At 36.9% G+C, this 19,758-nt stretch overlaps 1 protein-coding gene across 3 annotated transcripts in view; it reads left to right on the forward strand.

The window, feature by feature from the left end:
* The window catches only part of tln2b (talin 2b), a 96,778-nt gene extending 85,747 nt beyond the window's left edge, over positions 1-11,031 (forward strand). For 2 of the 3 annotated variants that reach the window (XM_055028468.1, XM_055028484.1), the window contains exons 51-57: positions 531-636; positions 2,340-2,464; positions 4,986-5,111; positions 6,130-6,192; positions 6,284-6,466; positions 6,548-6,673; positions 7,676-11,031. In XM_055028468.1, the coding sequence (XP_054884443.1) occupies positions 531-636; positions 2,340-2,464; positions 4,986-5,111; positions 6,130-6,192; positions 6,284-6,466; positions 6,548-6,673; positions 7,676-7,804 (858 nt within the window). In that variant the 3' untranslated portion in view covers positions 7,805-11,031. The remainder of the gene's footprint in view (positions 1-530; positions 637-2,339; positions 2,465-4,985; positions 5,112-6,129; positions 6,193-6,283; positions 6,467-6,547; positions 6,674-7,675) is intronic. The other variant, XM_055028475.1, reaches the window with a different exon arrangement.
* Positions 11,032-19,758: the final 8,727 nt, after the last annotated feature.

A 19,758-nucleotide genomic window follows, 5' to 3' on the forward strand; every position in this document is an offset into this window, starting at 1 on the left:
TTTTTTATCACAACATTAATCAGGTCTGATGTACAAGATTAATACTTAAAAACTTTGAAAACCCTTTCTCACTGATTTACACTTAACCTCTGCCTTTAGCACAGACTGGAGCACAGTTATTCATTTGTAATTAGGTCTCAACAGAGACTAAGGTTTTTTGGTATCAAGATTAAGAAAAAACATACATTTTAATATCTGTTTGTAACAACATTTATCATGACAAAGTTTCTAAAAAACAAAACATATCACCTTTCCAGTATTGTTTTTTCTGTTGGACTGGTCATTACATGCCAGCTTGCGTATTTCAGAGAATACAATGAAATAAAATACTTTATTAAGCCAAACTTCAAAAACTCAAATCAAATGTCTGAATAATTTTTTTATTAACCTAAAAATTTGAGTTGACAGGTTGTTTGTTTTTTTTTCTTTTCTTTTTTTATAATCCCTGTTATAACCTGGGAGCATAACTCCAGCCGACCTCTCATTCTTGTGTTTGTACACTTAACAAACATGTGCTCTTGTGTTTTCAGGTGTTGCAGAGACCGATGCCAGAGCAGAAGCAGCAGCTGGCCATGCATTCAAAGCATGTGGCAGCCTGTGTGACGGAGCTTGTCCAGACAGCCGAGGCCATGAAAGGTGACATCCACAAACACACACATACGTACTCACCCACTCACTTTGCTGATCAAACACTCTTAGTCACTGAGTCTAGCTCAGTACCATTTAGTCACTAATGCCCCCATTCTGCCTTATGCAACATTTATTGGAGGATGCAGCAGAAGCATTCAAGGGTTTAAGGGACCTATAAAAATTATTATGTTTTTGATATTATTAATAATGGCAACAAGCCTCCATGCAATCCAGAGTACTCAGTATATATTTTATATTTTTATGACATCAGTAGAAACAGAGATGAGAATTACAAGCAGACTGTTCTCAACACATTTACAGAGAACAAGAGTTTTCTAGTAATCTGTCTCTGAGCCTGTATACTTTATCAACAAAATATTCCAGGGCCTCCACTTTTATAGACACCCTGGCAAATATGTTAAATTAATCTTTTATTGCAGTAGTATAGACCCATAAAAATCCATGATATGTATCTAAATAAAATTCATGTTAAGAAATATTTTTTTACACAAAAGAAATTAGTGTCACAATTCCTATTATCCCTGCTGTGAAAATATTGTACAACGCTCTGACTCCAAGAAAGCTGAACTAAAGGTCAAAATGTTCTATTTTTATAGTGTGTGATCCTGTTTTATATATATATAATTTTTTTTTTTTTTTTTCACGTATTTATGCTTTATCATATTTTTAACAAGGGTGCCAATAAATGTGTCTGGTGCTGTACTTGTTATGAATAGTAAGGAGATTTAAATTTCAGTATTACTATGACACATTATTTTGGAGCAGAGGGAAACTGGTTGAGCTGGATTTGTAGACAACATTCAGCTTTAAGTGAGGCCTGGTACCGGTAGGAGCCAACACAGTTTGATGAAATGTAAAAATCCCTGACAGGATTGTGAAGATGTCGAAGATTAGTGGAAGAAGCCCTAATCCTCCTGCTCATGAATAACACTGTTGCATTAGTCAGTCAAGCCACCAAACCTGTCAGCATCTCTAATAAAGATGGCTCCCAAAAATCAGTGTAGAATATTGAAATTGTAGCTCAGTGTAATCTCCATGCAAATTTCTTCAAATGAAGCTTTGTAGGAAGGTTACAGCAGTGTCTCTGCATGCTTCAGTACTGCATCTGGCAGGGCTAATAGATTGTGTTTGGGTGAGAATTAGATTTCAGAGAACAGCCTGACACACAGTGGGGCTATCCACTTCACCTCTCTAATGTCCCATGTGGTCTCTCTTTTTTTCTCTCCACCCCCCTCCTCCTTTGCTGCTTTAGATGGAGGTAAGTGGTATATGGCGTGTTTTGTTCACCCAGATCAACTTTCATCAGGGTCAGTGGGGGGCCGAAGAGTAGACGACTCAGAGTTTTAGGGGGATAACAGATTTCCCCAGTGATAGACATAATCTATAAACATCATCCCCATCTGCTTCACCAGGCTGTCCTTGAGCATCTCAGTTTTATGGACATTTAAAAGCCTTTAAAAAGACAATGATCCATCAGATGTGTATTGCATCTAGCTTACATTTATGTCAGTTTCCTTTGAGGCATTATTGTGATAATGGAACATTTGAGCATCTTTAGGATGATGAAAGGATGGCATAATTGCACTGGTAAATGAAATGGAAATATAGTGCTGGTTCTGTTCACCTTCCATGAAAAACAGTAAGAAAATGGCATCAGTAATCCATTGTCTGCTATCAATCTCCTCCAGGATCAGACTGCGCGGACCCTGAGGACCCCACCGTCATCGCTGAGACCGAGCTCCTCGGTGCAGCAGCCTCCATTGAAGCCGCAGCCAAGAAACTGGAGCAGCTCAAGCCCAGGGCCAAGCCCAAGGTAACAAGTGCCCCACTCAACCTTTTTCCACCCACTCAAACCCAAACACAGCTTTCTGCGATTAATCAGCCGGGGAGTCGATGTGGGACGTAGGTAGGAAAAGGTGACGCCGACTTTGAAGTGGAGTCCTCTTTTTCTGTAACTGATCTGCTGACATGAAATCATGAAAGAAGAGAATGAGACTGTGTGTATGTACACTTACATACACACAGCATGTTGACTCAGAGAGCTCGTCCAGTGAGCTAACTTATAAAACTTTCTTCAAAGCTACTCTTGAACATTATTTTGAACTGCATTGCCAGGAGATGTAATTACACAGCTGGGTTGTCAGGCTTATGTTGGATTGAGCTCAAATGTGCACTGAACTGCTGTGACCCTTTGTGAAAGAGAAGTTCTCTGTCCTATTGAACTTATTTCCTTTGTTTTGTAGCTTTGTTTTCTTCTCTAATCTATTACTGCTTCACTCCTGTACTCACTCTCCAGATCAAAATCAAAATGTGTAGCATAATGCACAGGCAACATAGGTGATAATTTATACTACATGTGCTATAAGACTACGTTTTTGTTTTTGTTCTCTTTGTAAGTAGCTGTTGTCTTTGTGGCATGCTCTGCATGGTTGTAGTGTTTGTTTATTTGTGTCTGGACATTTGTGGTCTTGTGTCTCCAAAGCTTTCTCCCCTTTTTTATTGTTCTTCCTGTAAAAATGTGATCATCAGTCCAGTTTTCATCTGTGTGACTTTAACATGTATAGATTTAGGTTTTCTTGTTTTTGAATGAAGACCATGTAAAGTCATGTCTCATACTATAGATACTATAATTCCATGGCAGCAGCAGAGCTTTTGTTTTAAAGGAAAGAGATTAAATCAAGGAAAGGATTTTCATATTTTATGTGTCAGTAGCTCCCTCTAGTGAGCATATTAAAGACAAGAGAAAACTGAAACCTTAAACAACTAAACATTTACACAGATAAAATATTATTTAGTCAATTATTTCGGACGAAACTAAGACAAAAGATTACAATGAAAGAATTTCTGGGAATGCAATATAAAAACCTAACAGAAGAAATGTGTTCTTCAATGCCTTGCAATAGTACTCGCCTCATTTGAAAATTTTCAAAGTTTATGTTATAAGTGCAAACTGTATCTCACTTGAGGTGTTTTGTCTTCAAGGCAACATGCTGTGTTAGTTTTGCTCTACAAATGGAGTTTAATATAGGTCAAAAGAAGTTTTTTCAGTCTTATTTGTCCAGAGAGTATCAACTGTGTCCTCAACGTGGCTTTAGTTTGTAGCTGTTCCAGGCTCTTGCTTTTTTCAGATGTCAGATGGGTATCTGTGACATGTTCAAAACTTGAGATTTTTTTGCTGCCTACTTCTGCTTTAAACTTCTCCAGAACTTTATCTCTAAGCTGGTGTGCTCTTTGGTCATAAAGATGTGTGCTTGTTGCTCCCTAATATTTTTTATTTTCATTTTATACAAATCAACTCTATCCGCTAGTTGGAAGACTCCTGACACCATTGGTTTTATTGGATCTTATTTATATTAAAGTAACGAGGGCTGAATATATATACATACCACACGTTTTTTCTATTTTAATTTCTAAGAAAATTGTTTTAAAAAAAACATTTTCATTCCACTTCAGCTATGTTATGTGAGTGAGTCGTATAAAATCCCAATACATTGAATTGTAAGGATGAGAATGAAAACCTCTGAAAGGCCCAGTACACACTGTGATTCACAAACTGTAGAGCTCTATTAACTGTTATTTTTGGAATGACGCTAATGCTGTTGGAGAAAGAAAGAAAACTAGCACAAATACTGTTATTTATCATAGCTTTACACAGTTCCAAACAGATGTTGAGGCTTTATTTATGTTCCCAACAACTGCCTGAATTATTCCTCCTCCGTTTTACTCCCCTCTGCTCTTTTCTCCCTCATACTTTCCGCCCTTTGAGAGCAGACGCCTCTTCTGCTCCCAGCATGCTTCCTCTCTTCCCTCCTCCCTTCCAACTCCCTAAGCCATTGTAGGCCTGGAAGCCTTCTCTGCAGGGCTCTGTCTGATATGTTTGATATATTAGGTTGTTATTCAGTCCAACTATATATCAAACATATTCCTACAGTGTCCCGCCCTGTCTCCAGCCACGTGTGCCTTATATGTTTATGGAGGTCTGTGGTCAATCACATCTTGTTGACTGCTGATGCAGAGAGGGCCATTTGTTGAATGTCCCCGAACTGAACCTCCGTGATTTTTCATACTATTCTTCAGTTCATTTGGCGGAAATGACCGTTTATGTTCACATTCTGCTTCGTTGCTCAAAATGTGTTACATCTAGATTTGTTTTATGTAAAAGCTAAAATTTAACCTCAATACACTTTGTAGAAAAAGTTGTCACTGAGGTTGTGTTATTCGTGGCTCGCTGTAGTTTACAGATCTAAGGATAGATGTGTTATTAGTTTTACCTTGGTTTCATCCATTCATTGCAGATTGGGATTCGTAACTTTTTGGGGCTTTTTTTTCTCCAGCAGGCTGATGAGACACTGGATTTTGAGGACCAGATCTTAGAAGCTGCAAAGTCTATCGCAGCAGCAACCAGTGCTCTTGTAAAATCTGCATCTGCAGCTCAAAGAGAACTGGTGCAACAAGGCAAGGTCAGAAAATAATTCCTTCCATACTTTTGATTGGTATGTGGGCATGGTACACGTACACTATACACCCAGCACACTCAAAAAATTGGTTAAAATAGGTCTGCCTATTGAATATCCAACAGTCAGAATATCAAAAAGTATGTTGGAAAAAATTAATCTTAACTAGATAATTAGCTATTTGGGTTAAACTGTTTTTTGCTTTTAGCCTCATATTGCCTTAAAATGATAAATGATAAATGGACAGACACATTCACCAATTTGCACTCACAAACATGCACACACTAAATGGTAGGCCACTTGGGGTTAAGTGCCTTGCCCAGAGGCACATTGACATGTGACAGGAGTAAACTGGAATCAAACAACCTTTTGATTGCAAGTCTACTACTCTACCAGAGAGCCATGACAATAATAATGTCTCATATGACTTTATTGACAATTTAGCTAAAGCTTATGCTCATTGAAATTAGCTTGCATAAGCTTTTGGTAACTGATTATTAGGTAAAAGGTTTGTGTGTACTTAAGTGAATAAACTCATTTACTAAATTCATCACATTTACCACCTAACCACTTCGATTTTCATCCTGTGCCTAAGCTTTTCACTTCTAGAAATAACCAAACGGTTTGATAGTGTAACATACCACAACGTAAGGTATTGCTTGTCTGTATTGACTTCATGAATAATTATTTTGTCAAAATGTGAATGTTGAGATTAAGCTTGCTTTAGCTCAACAATCACATTAATATTGGCCATTTAATGAAGCACTTAAATGGCCAACATTATCTTAAATGAACAAACTCATTCTCTGGTGATGATTGAAGTCATTAACTCTGCTAACTGATATTAGCATTATTACAAAGCATCATTTCACCACCTTTCTTATCTCATCCTCTGCAAGAGGTTTAGAGAAATGGATAATATTAACAAATAGTTCAAAATACATAAAGCCAGCGTAGGTAAAGAAATAACCAGCAGTTTTGTATGTGTGAGACGCTTTTATCTGTTTTTTTTCCCGTTCTTCAGGTGGGATCCAACCTAGCTAATGCAGTAGATGATGGCCAGTGGTCACAGGGTCTCATATCAGCTGTAAGTTACTTTGATATGTTACTGTATAAACTTTGTTTCACTAAATGTTGTACACAGCCAAGAATAAGTGTGAATTTGTTCATTGCTGTAGGCTCGTATGGTAGCAGCAGCCACCAGTAACCTGTGTGAGGCAGCGAACGCTTCAGTGCAGGGCCACGCCAGCGAGGAGAAGCTCATCTGTTCTGCCAAGCAGGTCGCAGCCTCCACGGCTCAGCTGCTGGTCGCTTGCAAGGTGAAGGCGGACCACGACTCTGAAGCCATGAGAAGATTACAGGTAACACTGAATCCCATTAGTTCAGCTGTGAAAAGATACATAACTCATACGTGTATTCACATTTTCAACACCTTTCTTTAGGCTGCTGGCAATGCAGTGAAGCGAGCTTCAGACAACCTGGTAAAAGCAGCTCAAAAAGCAGCTTTTGACAAGTCAGAGGATGACAGTGTGGTAGTGAAGACCAAATTTGTTGGAGGCATTGCTCAGGTGAGAGAAAAATCTATGAATGAATCTTGTGAAGTCTTGGATATAAATCCTCCCAACTGCATGATTTGCCCTTTTCCACTAAATGTTACTGAGCGATTGCGTTTCTTGCCCATATATCAAAATGCCACAGTTGTTTTTCTGAAATTGTGATGAGCTCCCACAGATAAAAAGAAAAAAACATCAGATCCCTTTCAAAGCTGTTTACCAGGATATTAACAGCTCCAAAATATCACACCTTGGATAACTTTGAACTGCTTCACTGCTGGAACAGAGAATATTCATAAATTCAGATCAGGGAACAAAGATCAACAATATCCAATGAGTGTTTTTCTGTTGTCGTTGCTTCTTTTTGATGCTGTTTGGGTTCCTGTGTCAGTGAGATATTCACGACGACTGAGCTTCTGCTCGTCACGTTCCATTTTGCCTGTGATTGTCACTCTGATGATGGGATTCTGGGGTCCCACTGTTATTGTAACCAGCTTAGACTGTGATTGACATTTAACAAGGAAGGTAAATCACTAAGCAAATGTTTGTTTCCATTTTCTCTTTTTTATTACTTCCATCAGTAATTCTTTATTAAATAACTTGTGATTTGTCTTTCAGGTGTGGTATTGATTTTCCAATACAAGGCACTTGCATTAGAAATTTAAATGTGATCAAGTTTGGCTCATATATAGCTTTGCTGCCTATTCACAACGAATGTCAAATCAAGGCACTTTTTAAGATTAACTTGTTCAATTCATCTTCAATTATCATAAATTCAGATCAGGGAAAACTAAAATCAATGTAATACCTGCCAGCCATAAAGTCAGATTCAGGTCTAATTATATACCATCCCTTTACACCCCAATTACAGTGCAATCAGCGCAGGCTGATCAATTATAGCAACTTAATAAAAGATTTAAGGATCTACATGATTGGAGCCTGCCCACATGTGAGCAGAGGAATTGAACATTTCTTTGGAAATGTGTGGTCTCCATCAGCTGTTGCTGTTCTTTGCAGATTATTGCAGCTCAGGAGGAGATGTTAAGGAAGGAGCGCGAGCTGGAGGAGGCTCGGAAGAAGCTGGCGCAGATCCGACAGCAGCAATACAAATTCCTGCCGAGCGAACTGAGGGAGGACGAGGGCTGACTGAGGCAGCAAGCGAGGAGGCTGATGTGCAGATGACAGCATCTCCTGATCGGGAGACGATGCGGATGTCCTGTCGCTCGCTTGGCTCCGACATCTCTGAAGACTATATTCAGCACTTGAAACAGGCCTATTTGTTGACAAAAACAAGTGCCTGTACTTTGTAGTGTACTTGTGTGAGTGTAAGTGTGTGTGATGTGTTTGTCAGTGAATGGCTTCGACATTCAGACTTTACTATAAAGAAAGTTGTTATTGTGAGCAAACAGAGACAAATTGATGGAGTTATTTTCACTGTAGGTATTAGTGCATCACAAGCATTACTGACTGTTACAGGCATGAATGAGATGCTAATTCGCTCAGTAATCACAGAACATTCTTTAACTTAATAGAGCAAATATGACTGAAGAAATGTTCAAAAATGAAGGTCTGTAGCTTATGTTTTATATGGAAAATTCATCAAAGGATGATTAAAAATCAGTAAAAGCAATGCCTCTTCAAACTATGGGCTTGCATGCACCATTACTCTTAACACATATCGATAAAGCTACTAACCAATAGAGTATTATTGTTCAAAAAGGCCCTTGTATCATATTAACCATGTTAATTGTGGGGATTGTAGCGAAAACAACAGATATATTCCTGAATTTTAAGCTAATCTGTCCTTTTTGATGCCAAATACAGATTGGTTTAGAGTGATGTAGATGAGGTGAAGGGACAAAATAACAAAAATACATTAATACGTATCAATTACGGAAAAATACCTATAAAAAAGAAAGTAGTTTTGTTTAGATGTTCAGATCTAAATGTGACCAAATATGTCTTGCTGCTTGTACAATATTGCACTCAAAGGATCTCACTGATTTTTCACCTAAAATACAGATAACCCTGTAAAGTTACAAACAGTATTATTACATTGTTCTGACATGTTTTTTCTTTTGCTTTCATGGTTTAAAATTCCAACTACTCACACAAACCAGATTAAGTTCGTGTGCCACTTGTACTCAAACAGGGTTCCTTTGCAGCCTTCAAAAATCCAGGATAGTTTTGAATTTAATCAATATTTTACAGACATAGACAAATGTGGAAGGAAAAAAAATTATTGCTTTTACATTGTTACCATGAAGACATTCATGTCTTCATCATACTCAGAGTTGAGTTGAAAAAAATAGGAATGTTGGCTGTAGATATGTCATGGATGTTACTCAGGTGATGTAATAATAAGGATGAACGTTGAGATTCTTTTATTTAGACTATACATTTGTTAGGGAAACAGAAAATAAATTCCTTGTTGAGACTTCTTTACTGTAAATATTATTTACAGTTCTTGTCCAAAGTTTGAATACACTTGTTAACCATAAATGTCATAATAATTTTTATTTATTTGAGCGTCTTTGTTTTTCATGGTGAACTGAAGAGAAACCAAACAGCAGCATTTATTTTTAAAATCAACAAAGGGATGCAGAACTTTGAATTGTGTGGACAAAATTTAATGTCCTACTTCAGTAAGGTCCTGTGGTTGGTCATTATAGAACTTCTAAAATGAGTTTCTTTAGTTTGGTTGGTTTATTGGCTTTTAAATATTTAGAATAAATTTTTAGTACAGTTGAGTTCTTTAATGCTTTATTGAGACCCAAATCAGTTGTGATGTTTGCTGGGATCATTGTCCCATTCAAACACTAATATGTGTCCATGTTTTACCTGTCCTGCTCTTGATTTGAGTTCAATTTCAGTTGATATTAACATGACTTTTATGCTGGTAATGAGTGGATGTATGATACTTCTGACAGATTTAGATTTTTATTTTTTACCAAAGGATTTGTTTATGTTAGGAAGTGAAACAGGCTTCTGTCAAAAGACAGCAAAACAATTTTAAATTAAATTCATCTGTTTCTATTTAGAATTTATTTTAAAAATGCATGTCAAAAATTATTTTAAAATCCTTATTGCTAGTGCAGCAATCAAATCGTTCTTATTATCAATTCTCTGAGATTGGAAGGCCTCCTTGTCATCACCCTAATTGTGTGCTTTTCCACCGATTCTGGCATGGTCTCTTCCAAAACATTTAGATTTCTTCCATTCAGAAGAAATCATTTTGAAAAGAAGACATCCCTTTTAACCTAAATCTTTTTGGACTATAAATAACTTGGATCTTAACTTTGTAATTTAAACATGCCCTGAAGATTGACCCAGATATCTAGAAATAAATGTTTAAAAAAGTATTGAACTGCAATGGTTAGAAAAAAAAACAATGTTTAGGAACCCTGATGTAAACACGCTTTATTATTTTTCCGTTACTGTGCAGTGTTTTTAAAATTGCTTCTATATTAACTCTATGTCTACAAACCACACAGGCTACTCCAGCAAGGTAACATTGAGTTACTGCTCTAGTTTGATGGAAAATAAGCTTCTTATAAGGATATTGGGCTTCCATCTCTGGGCTAAAATGAGCATAAATGTTTTCACGTTTTTCACACTAGAGACAGAAATTCAAGGCTTCCATGACATCAGATCTTTATTAGGAAACCGCTTCTTGTTGCATTTGAGGGAACTGATAAAATTACTTTTTTTTTTCTTTCTTCCAATAATGCATTACACGTTTTAAAACTACTGCTGTTCATTTCCTCAGTCTGTCCATGCCCATGTCATGTCTGCATCGTGTACTAGTGCCTTATTTGAGTCTGCACTGCAAGCAGCTGAACATCAGGCTGGCTGGGAGCCTGAGCCTTCTCTCTCTGGGTCAGAAACATTATGCCAGTCTATCAGCAAAGTCTTTGCCATACTGGGGGCCTATACCTGCCGACGGTGTCATAGTGCTGATGTTAAAGGGCATCTATGGATACCTTTAGGGTTTAGTTACTAACACTAGATTGCATTCAGTGAGCATGTGGCTACATGTATCTGAGGTAATGAAATTATTTAAATTAATTCAGCCAAATACCACTAAAACGTTGAGCTGAATAACTTCCTTGTTGCATTGTCTAAACCACTATTAAAATGTTTTTATCTGTTAACGTGAGACTAATCCTGAAATATACTGTCCAACGGGTGTGTCTAAGTATTACTGGAATAGAATAAGAGTTGCCATCTCTGTTATAAATAGGTGTTGTGCTTTCTTTGACAGATTGCGTTGGTTGTATCATTTGATGCTGTATTTACAATATTTATCTGGTCACAGAAGTATTTTTTGTATTCACTGAAAATACAAATAAAACAGTTTCAAGCAAACAGTACTCTTTTTTATTATTTTTATTTTCAGATTAATAGATGTTTCCAAAAATTAAACATCATTAAGTTGTGTGTGGATTTATCAAGTCCAGTCATTCAAAATGTTTTTCACATGTGCTGTGATTGTGCTTCATTCTTTAAGTGAACTGAATTGTTGGAGCCTTATAAGAAATAAATTAATTTATATTTGCTAAATTATTAATGTCATTGATATAAAGTTATGTGAATGGTAGGTCTATTGTTGTTTATTTATTTATTCTAAGACAAGGAGGCTTAGACCTACATCCTTGTCATTCAGCCCCCTGCTGTGACTAACAAGCAGAAGCAGCTTCTGTGGTTGATCTGATTGTTTGATGAAGGAGTGAAACAGTTTTTCTACCACACCAGTTAACATTTATATTTAAATTTTTTGTAAGTCAACTCAGAGAATATTTTTATAAGTAAAGAAAACACACCTTTTGAAACCAGAAAACTCTCTGTGAGTGCTTTTTGTTTTGGGTGAGTCAAAAACCTCCTCCCTGAAACTACTCTTGAGTTTTTAATTAAAGCAGGCCTTGAATACAAAAACAAAATCTAAGGCTTTGAACAGTGTTCACTGTTCATGTTAAGGCTGCTCTTGCAGATAACCAGAGTAGCCTTAACATGATCAGTGAATGAACGGTGTTGTTTAAAGCCTTAGTTTTTGTTTTTATATTCAATGCCTGCATTAATTTTCTTGCATTGTCTTTGACTCATCAAGTGCCTTCCTTGGTCTTCATGATGTTCACTGTTTTCTGTCCAGCCTGTGAACTCGTCACAAAACAGCTGCATTATACTGAGATTGAAGTACCTACAGGAAGTTATAAGTTGACTTCTGAAAGCATTTGGTTGCTTTGGATTTATTTTGAAGGAGTCAGACAGGAGGAGATAAATACATACAAGCCACGTGTTTTGGATTCAGTTTTTGTAAGAAAAAAGAACAGTTTTAAGAAATGTGTAATTTCCCTTCAAATTCATAGCTGTGTTCCACTTTGTGTTGTATCACAAAGTATCTAAAAGTTTGTCGTCAAAACATAAGAGTGTAAGAACATGAATACTTGTCCTGCATTTTTGTCAGCAGATGTCAGTATTGCCCTTCATAGCTTAGTCAGGGGTGAAGAGAATGTTTGGAGAAGCATGTCCGTGTGGAACGATTAGCAGAGGTTTGCCAGACCAAATATGGAAATTGTGGATTCACTTTTTTTTTTCTTTTTTCCAAGCTTCCCAGACCAGACTTTGAAGTATGCAGAGATCTCCATTTAGATGCTTTGGTCAAGAGGAAGAGCTCACATTATTTTTGCTCATTCACATACAATTGCACACAGTAAAATTATTTGAGAAGTAATTATTAGTTAAGATTCTGTTCTGGGTATGAGAAGCCATCTGGCAGAATTGGTGTGATATTTTTTGCTTGCTTCTACAAAACTATAACTGATCTTCTCACTGATTCAGAAGCATGTTGGAGCATAGAGAATACATAAAGGATGCAAGTCCAGAACATTTGCTCGCTGTTCTAATGAAGACCATATTTGGCTGTTTGAGTGTTTTGGTTTCTGCACAGTAGGGAGGGGAAACTGAAGCCATGTGTATTGAGAGAGATCATCCATCTTTTTCTCACCCTCTTTCTGTGGCTCTCAGCCTCTCATGCCAGTGAAGGCCATGGACCAACAGGGTTTTTCTGGTTAAGAATTATCAAGTTATTAGTCTTCCTGTTCAACTTTAAGATTTTTACACAATCACTGAAACAGACACTGATTTTCAGAAGGGAAAAAAAAGGGTTCAATTACAGTCATCACTTGCAGATTTAATATTTTCAAACAAAAAGAAAGACATCTTTGAATTCATCTGAGCTGACTACATTTTTCTTCCTCTCATAAGCATTGCATTTTATGCATTTCTGAAATCCTGTGATATAGTATCATTTATTAAAGAAAAACTGCATGTATGAACTTAACATGCAGCTTGTTCCCATCAATTTGTTGTGTTGATGTATGTTTCTATGTTCTGTGGTAAATGTGCAGTAAATATTCATAGAGTACAGGAAATGTTTTATCACAAGTCATACATCTGTGTTATCACAGACACAGGAAGGTTTGGACACGAAGCAAACTTTTTCAATAAAAAACACTACAAAAGTTTGGCCCCAAAAGTTTGGGATTACTGCAAAAAAAATAGTTTTATGTATTTAAACATCACAAGTGGTTCATTTTAACTGCTGTCAAATTATTATTTACAGTGCTTTGCAAACTTGCCTTTTGAACTTTAGAACCAACATTCTTTTGTGTTACAATAAACTTCGAGGTATTTTATTGGGATCAACATAAATAGACTAACAGACTTGTGCATAATTGTGGAGTATAAGAAAAATTATTCTTGGTTTTCAAAAATTTCATCCTTTGGCATTTAACCCACTATGCTCTGATGTCATTAAATTAAACCTAGTGTAAGTAAAGGCCTTAAAATGTCATCTAATTGGGAAAAAGAGTTTGTTTTATACCCAACATGTAGATTCTGCAAGAGAGCACAGGAAGTTGCTCTGGTCAGATAAGACCAAAACTGAACTTTTTGCCCCACATAAAAACATAACAGGTGACAGAAAACAGTAGTTATACTTCATAAAACACAACATTCCAGTTGTCAAACATGATGGTAGTAGAACTGTTAGCCTCAAACATAAAATTCCATTAAGATACACTGTGGTTTTCAGTTGTAATGTGTCAACAAGTGGAAACTTTCAGAGCACTTTTGCAAAGCACCCTGGACACCTCATGAACAGCTAACTTATTTGAAGGAAGATCTAGCCACAGTGAATTATGTGATTAAGAAATTGACTAATTAGGACAACAGAAGTGTTTATTGCCGCATCACTTAATGCCGCATCATTTAATGACTATATATAATTACAACAGAAAACCCTGTCTAGAAAGGTGTTAAGTGTTTTACAATAAAACTTCCATCTGGTGAAGAAATTCCTTTAACACGCAGAAAACTAGCTATGCTATCAGTGAAGCACAGAGAGATGGAGAGAGCTTTTGCTCAGAGCGGTGGAGTAGAAAGTGAGGTTGAAAAAGAATGTCTGTCAGGGAGGACTTTGGGGTTTTAGGGTTGGGTCATTTTCTTTCTCTCCCTTCTCATTTTCTGTGGTCCTTTGTACACTGAAGAAAAATCTAACCCTTTTTCTTGGGCCAATCTTTGGGCAATGTCAGGAATGTTCCCCTTCCTTCCTTGATGAAATCTCTCCAAACACACCTGCTAAGATTTTTTTTTATACACTGCAAGAATTTTTAGCAAATACTTTTGGATATAATCCTGTCTAAAGTGTGATGCAGTCCACACTTATTAGTAAACTGAGACTAATTTGCCACCTTTCAAATTACTCAAGCTGATAATATAGATGGAAACAGTATTGTTAATGAAATCTCATCTAACACAGTGATACTTAAACATTTTTCCTGAGTGCTGCTAAGATGTGTTATTCATTAGCAAATGCTTTAGGAGAACATTAACTTGCTTGCAATTTGGATTTTCAGCATTATTGCTGTTTGCTAAATTAGCTATCTACAAACTGTGATGAAGTAATAAAGAACCATACAACATTTACTTTCACAAAGCGCATTTTATCTGTTTTTAAAATCTTTACTATTCAGCACACTATTCAGCATCAATCTCAAAATGCTAACTTTGTGAATGAAACAACTACTTGTTGGTACCATGCAATAATCATCAAGTTTAGAATTTTTTGTGCTGGTTTCTGATACTTTTATTAGAAACCTGATATCTCATCTGCCTTTTATTTGAAAAAGGCAGATGAGCCGAAACTCTGTGGGATAAAGTAATAAATTACAGCATGGCAGAAGTGAGTGAGGTCATTGTATCTGCGACTGCCTGTTGTTTAAGCATATTTACATACCGCTCGTCTGTGTGCTGCAAGACACAGGACTTCCTAACATAAACCTGGGAGACAGCAGCTGATGGATCTAAGAGAGGCCTTTCCTGAACTCTTGAACACTATTACTATTTTAGGTCATCAGCTGGATTCTCCCATTATACCAATGCTGCATCATATCCAGTATCAAGCTCTGGTTTAATGTGAATAGTAAACAGAGCATGGAGAGAATGACTCATGATGCTTTATGGGTTGGAATTCATTATTGTCGAGTAAATCTAAGAAGTCGCAACAACATAGCTTCCAGTGGTAATAATAATTGCAAGTACAAGGCTTATACTTGGTTAGAAAATTACTCTTTACCTTTTAAAATGCATCTTTTGACTAATTGTTCAGTTGATTTATGTTGATTATTTCAAATGCATTAACATGGTTCTGTGAAATATTTTATATTTCAGATTCCGCATTTCCAGATGCTAACAAGTGAGACCTGCTGGTATGTATGGTGTAGAAATGTTAGTTGCAGACAATATCTTCTGAGTGACAATGTTTGCCATCTATTTCCCCCTCATGACAGCACAGCAGCTCCGTCAGTCATCATGTACAGAAGGCACAGTATTTCTCAGTCAGCAGTGACACCACGGCTATATTGGGACCAAGCTGAGACTTAAAACTTTGGTGCTAATTTTGGACAGCTTCGCAAGTAACATAAGGAATATCCATTAAATCTAATCCCCCAGCGCCAGACGCAATCATCCCAAGTCAGGTTATTTCTAAAGGGTTCGCTCTGATTTTTGTTTGCTTTGTTCACGGTTGAATATGTGCCAAGAACTTGATGTGCACCAGGGGCTCTGACTGTCTTTAATCATTTTGCCAAAGTGATCTAATATGAATATTTTCATTGGATTTTGACATCTTAGAATGAGATTAAGCACTCATTCGATAAAATCCCTCCGTCTTGAAAAGGAGATTTTCCTTTAAACACGTTAAGTGTCAGCCAAAGAAGAAAATATTTGGCTTCTTCTCCTCTTTCAGCCCAGTAGTCTCCCCACCCAGCATTAAAGCTGAATAAACACTCTTTCTGTCTCACTAACAGTATTTTTTTTGTCTTTGTTTTTCTTTTTGTTTGTTTATCAATGCTGGCGCCAGATTTAATAAGAGGATTTAGTGTAAAGATAACTAACATAAATATTCATTGTGAGTTTGTTCACGGTTTGTCACATTTACTTTCACTTTTAGCTTTAACTCTTAATTACCTTTCTTGGATCTGAATTTGTTTTTGATCGCTACGGTTTTGAATATAAGGGATGTATTTCAGAGAAATAGACGTTTTGGATATGTGCTCTACTTAATATAACTGGAAATGGAAACAGATGTTTATTAGTTCCATGCAGAGTTGTGAAAGACTTTGAATTTAGTAATTGCTTTAATAATTACCAACATGGTCAAAATTCAATCGGTTCCACTTATTCCAATCCAGATCAAATCATATACCATCCTAGTCAATACTAACTGATGAAGGTTAATGTAAAATGGTGCATAGCTTTCTAACTTTATGTAGAAATAAAAATGATAAATGAGTGGAGTGCTATTTGTCCACCCTCTGCTCTGATACCCTAAAGGCAAATTCATTGCTACCGATTGCCTCTAGAAGTCAGATAATTAGTTAGTAGAGTCTATCTCTGTATACCTGAACTTTAGTATTTACAGCTGGTCTGTGAAGGTCTCAGAAGGTCTTGCTCCTGTACTGGACTGTCTCTTACTTGGGGATTTCTGGGATACCTCACAGCCCCTGGTTACTTTGGGCAGGATTAAACTTTCATTGAGGCATGTTCAAGAACGGTGCTTCTCTTTCTGTACACAGGATGACATCTTTTTCAAATCTATTATTCCAGCTCAGTGGATCATAGTGGATGATTATAAAGAAAAACAGGGGGGAGGGCTTATATACTGATAAATCAGTAAATTTGAATTTTTAATAAAATAGTTTTTACAATGTTTTTTTTCATTCTTTTGATATGCCTTCATGAAGACATAATTACTCCATCATGTAGTATATACACCTCCAAGGCCCCATGACTAGAACTCGCCAGACCACACCAGATGGTCATTTATTTTTTCTCTCTTCTGTCTGTTCAGTTTTTAATGACTGGCTGCCCACAATTTTTTTCATCTAAATCCCAAGCTGAGCACTGAGTTTGAGAATAACCATCACGGAGTTTGATCAAACCCAAGCGCTACAGACAGACTTTGCTTTAAGAAATCAGGTGTTGCAGAATTGTGGGTTCCTCTGGCATTTCTCACCACTGAGAGACCACTGTGACCCAGTTGCAGTGAACACAGGGTGCTGGCTTTCAAACATCTACCCAGAACCACACTGGAATGTCTCATCATGAGTCTCAAATGAACTTCACATTATAGCTTCCACTTGGCCAAGCCTGGCTCAGTTAAAGGTGTGGGACTCGTAAACAAAACGGGGCTCTATGCTCTCTACTTTAAAATACAAACTTATTTGTTTTCATCTTGAGGGTATGAGAGGTAGCAGGCTGTACTTCCTTTAAAGGAAAGTACTCATTTTAAAGAAAAATTATTAGTAAAATAAAGAAATCCTGGCAATCTTCACATTGTCAGAGTTTCTTTCTTTGAGCTCACAGCACCAGGAGAACAGAAGCTGAGCAGAAAGTGCATACCAAGAAGTTTATAGCACCAAGGAATGGAAAAAAATATTGCGTGGCCTTTGACTTTGGACTTCACAAAAATCCCTCACAAGTTAGCTGTCTTCTCTGTCAACAGTATTCGACCTTGCTCACACCAGAGAACCCATTTATGGATAAAGATGCAGTGCTGTGAAAAAGTATTTGCTCCCTTTCTGACGTGATTCAGTTCTTGTCACATAGATAATCCAGTAAATTTTAATACCGGAAAAAAACAACCTGTGTAAATGCAAAATGCAAATGCAGGTACCTATACCACATAGAAAAAAACAAAATCCCTAAAAATCATTAACTCTCATTCACCACATTTCTTGGCCGTTTCACAAATCACACACAGGCATGATTAGTGCTTCGACTAATCAACATGAAATAGATTTATTGCCTGTTATGGGTAATGCTTAATAATAATTGTCCTTGCCAAGGGTAGAACAAACAGTTTTACATGGCAATTATTTTCTTAGAAGAAAGAATTGAATGAAATCATCACTTGAAATCTGCTATTTGTGTTTACAACAGCTGTGACTGATTTTAAGATTTGACGACTAGAATGAAGAAATGGGCTACTGCAAGCAAGTTATTTGTTGGTGTTGGTTTCTCCATTTTTTATGTTGTATTATGTAACATTATGTATAGAATTATGTGGAGATTATGTTATTCTATAAATAATATCATCCTGTTACTAAAGGATATTACACAAAGCTCAGTCAGTTTTCAGTCCAGAATGCAATGAATACAATAAAAATTACAAAATTGCAGATTTTGTAATTTTGAAAATCTGTGACTTATATTTGGAATTTGTATTTCATTTAGTCGTCTTTTAATTTTTTATGTATGCACCCTCTTGTCTCTTAATAAAAGTGATGATGATGATGATGATGATGATGATGATGATGATGATGATGATGATGATGATGATGATGATGATGATGATGATGATGATGATGATAATCGGGTACATTAAAGAAATAGGCACAAAAAAGGAAGCAAACACTTTTCTCCATGGTGTTTTAAATATTTTACCACTGATTGCAAGCATACAAACACCTGGACCTTTAACATACAGCACAAAGAACTAAAGACAAATATTGATGTCCTCAAGATACAGAGCACTTCTAAGCTGATATATTAGATTAGCAAGACAGTTAGTGCATGGGTGGGAGAGGACATCCACAGGCCCAAAGGAAAGGACGGTAAGCTTTTATGTCAATGATGAATCCTGATTCCTGCAGGAGGAATTTCTCTGCTCCTTATCTAGAAGTAGGAGGAGTTCAATTTCCCTGTAAACAATCATTTACTGTACTTCCCTGTAGAATTCCCACAGTCGGCACAATTAAGTGTCAATGTTGGGTTTATAAGGCAGAGTGTAGCACAGATTGACAGTCTCTGATTAAATACTCCTGCCTTGACCTGTGTAGCCTTTTGAGAATTATATTTTACAGAAGGGTTGTAGCTTGGCATCCCACATGAGTGTGAAATGAATCGTGACAACCCCCCACCCACCACCGAAATGCTTTAGCCCCTCCTTGCTCTTTTTGTCTAGGCTGACTGAGCAGCATCAGATTTGGCTGATGGTCTTGTCTCTCTGTACGTCCTATTTGAAGGGGAAATGCAAACAAACCATCTGGGAGGAGCGTTGTAGAGGCCACAAATATGTCCCCATTATGACTCTTGCCCACATTTGTGTTTGCAGTACTGCCAGCTTCGCCTTTCTTTTTTTTTTTTCTTTTTTTTTCCCTCAGTGGCTCATCTTGTGTCAGTAATGAAGTTGTTGCTCCAAACTGCTTCTCAAGAAAGGCTCCTTATCTTTTCAAATTTTCCCAAAACTTACTTTTTAGGACCTGCCATGAGAGAATGTTTCTTGCACTGTTCCAAAAGTATTTCTTTGTGTCCTATTTCTGACTTTTCTGAGAATTACTACAATCTGACGGATGACGGATCCTTTCATTTAACAGCAGCTATTTTGTTCTGCAGCATAATCTTGGTCCTGGAAAAAGCTTCTTATCTTTGAAGCACCTGCAGCTACAATTATTGACCTTTGTGCCCAAGGAATTTGAGTTAAATTGTTAAGATTCAGTCTAGAGGAAACAGTCTGATGTGATGAACAAAGTTCCCAT

The sequence above is a fragment of the Poeciliopsis prolifica genome, unplaced genomic scaffold (assembly GCF_027474105.1).
Source record: "Poeciliopsis prolifica strain line A6 unplaced genomic scaffold, Auburn_PproV2 SCAFFOLD001, whole genome shotgun sequence".
Lineage (NCBI taxonomy): Eukaryota > Metazoa > Chordata > Actinopteri > Cyprinodontiformes > Poeciliidae > Poeciliopsis > Poeciliopsis prolifica.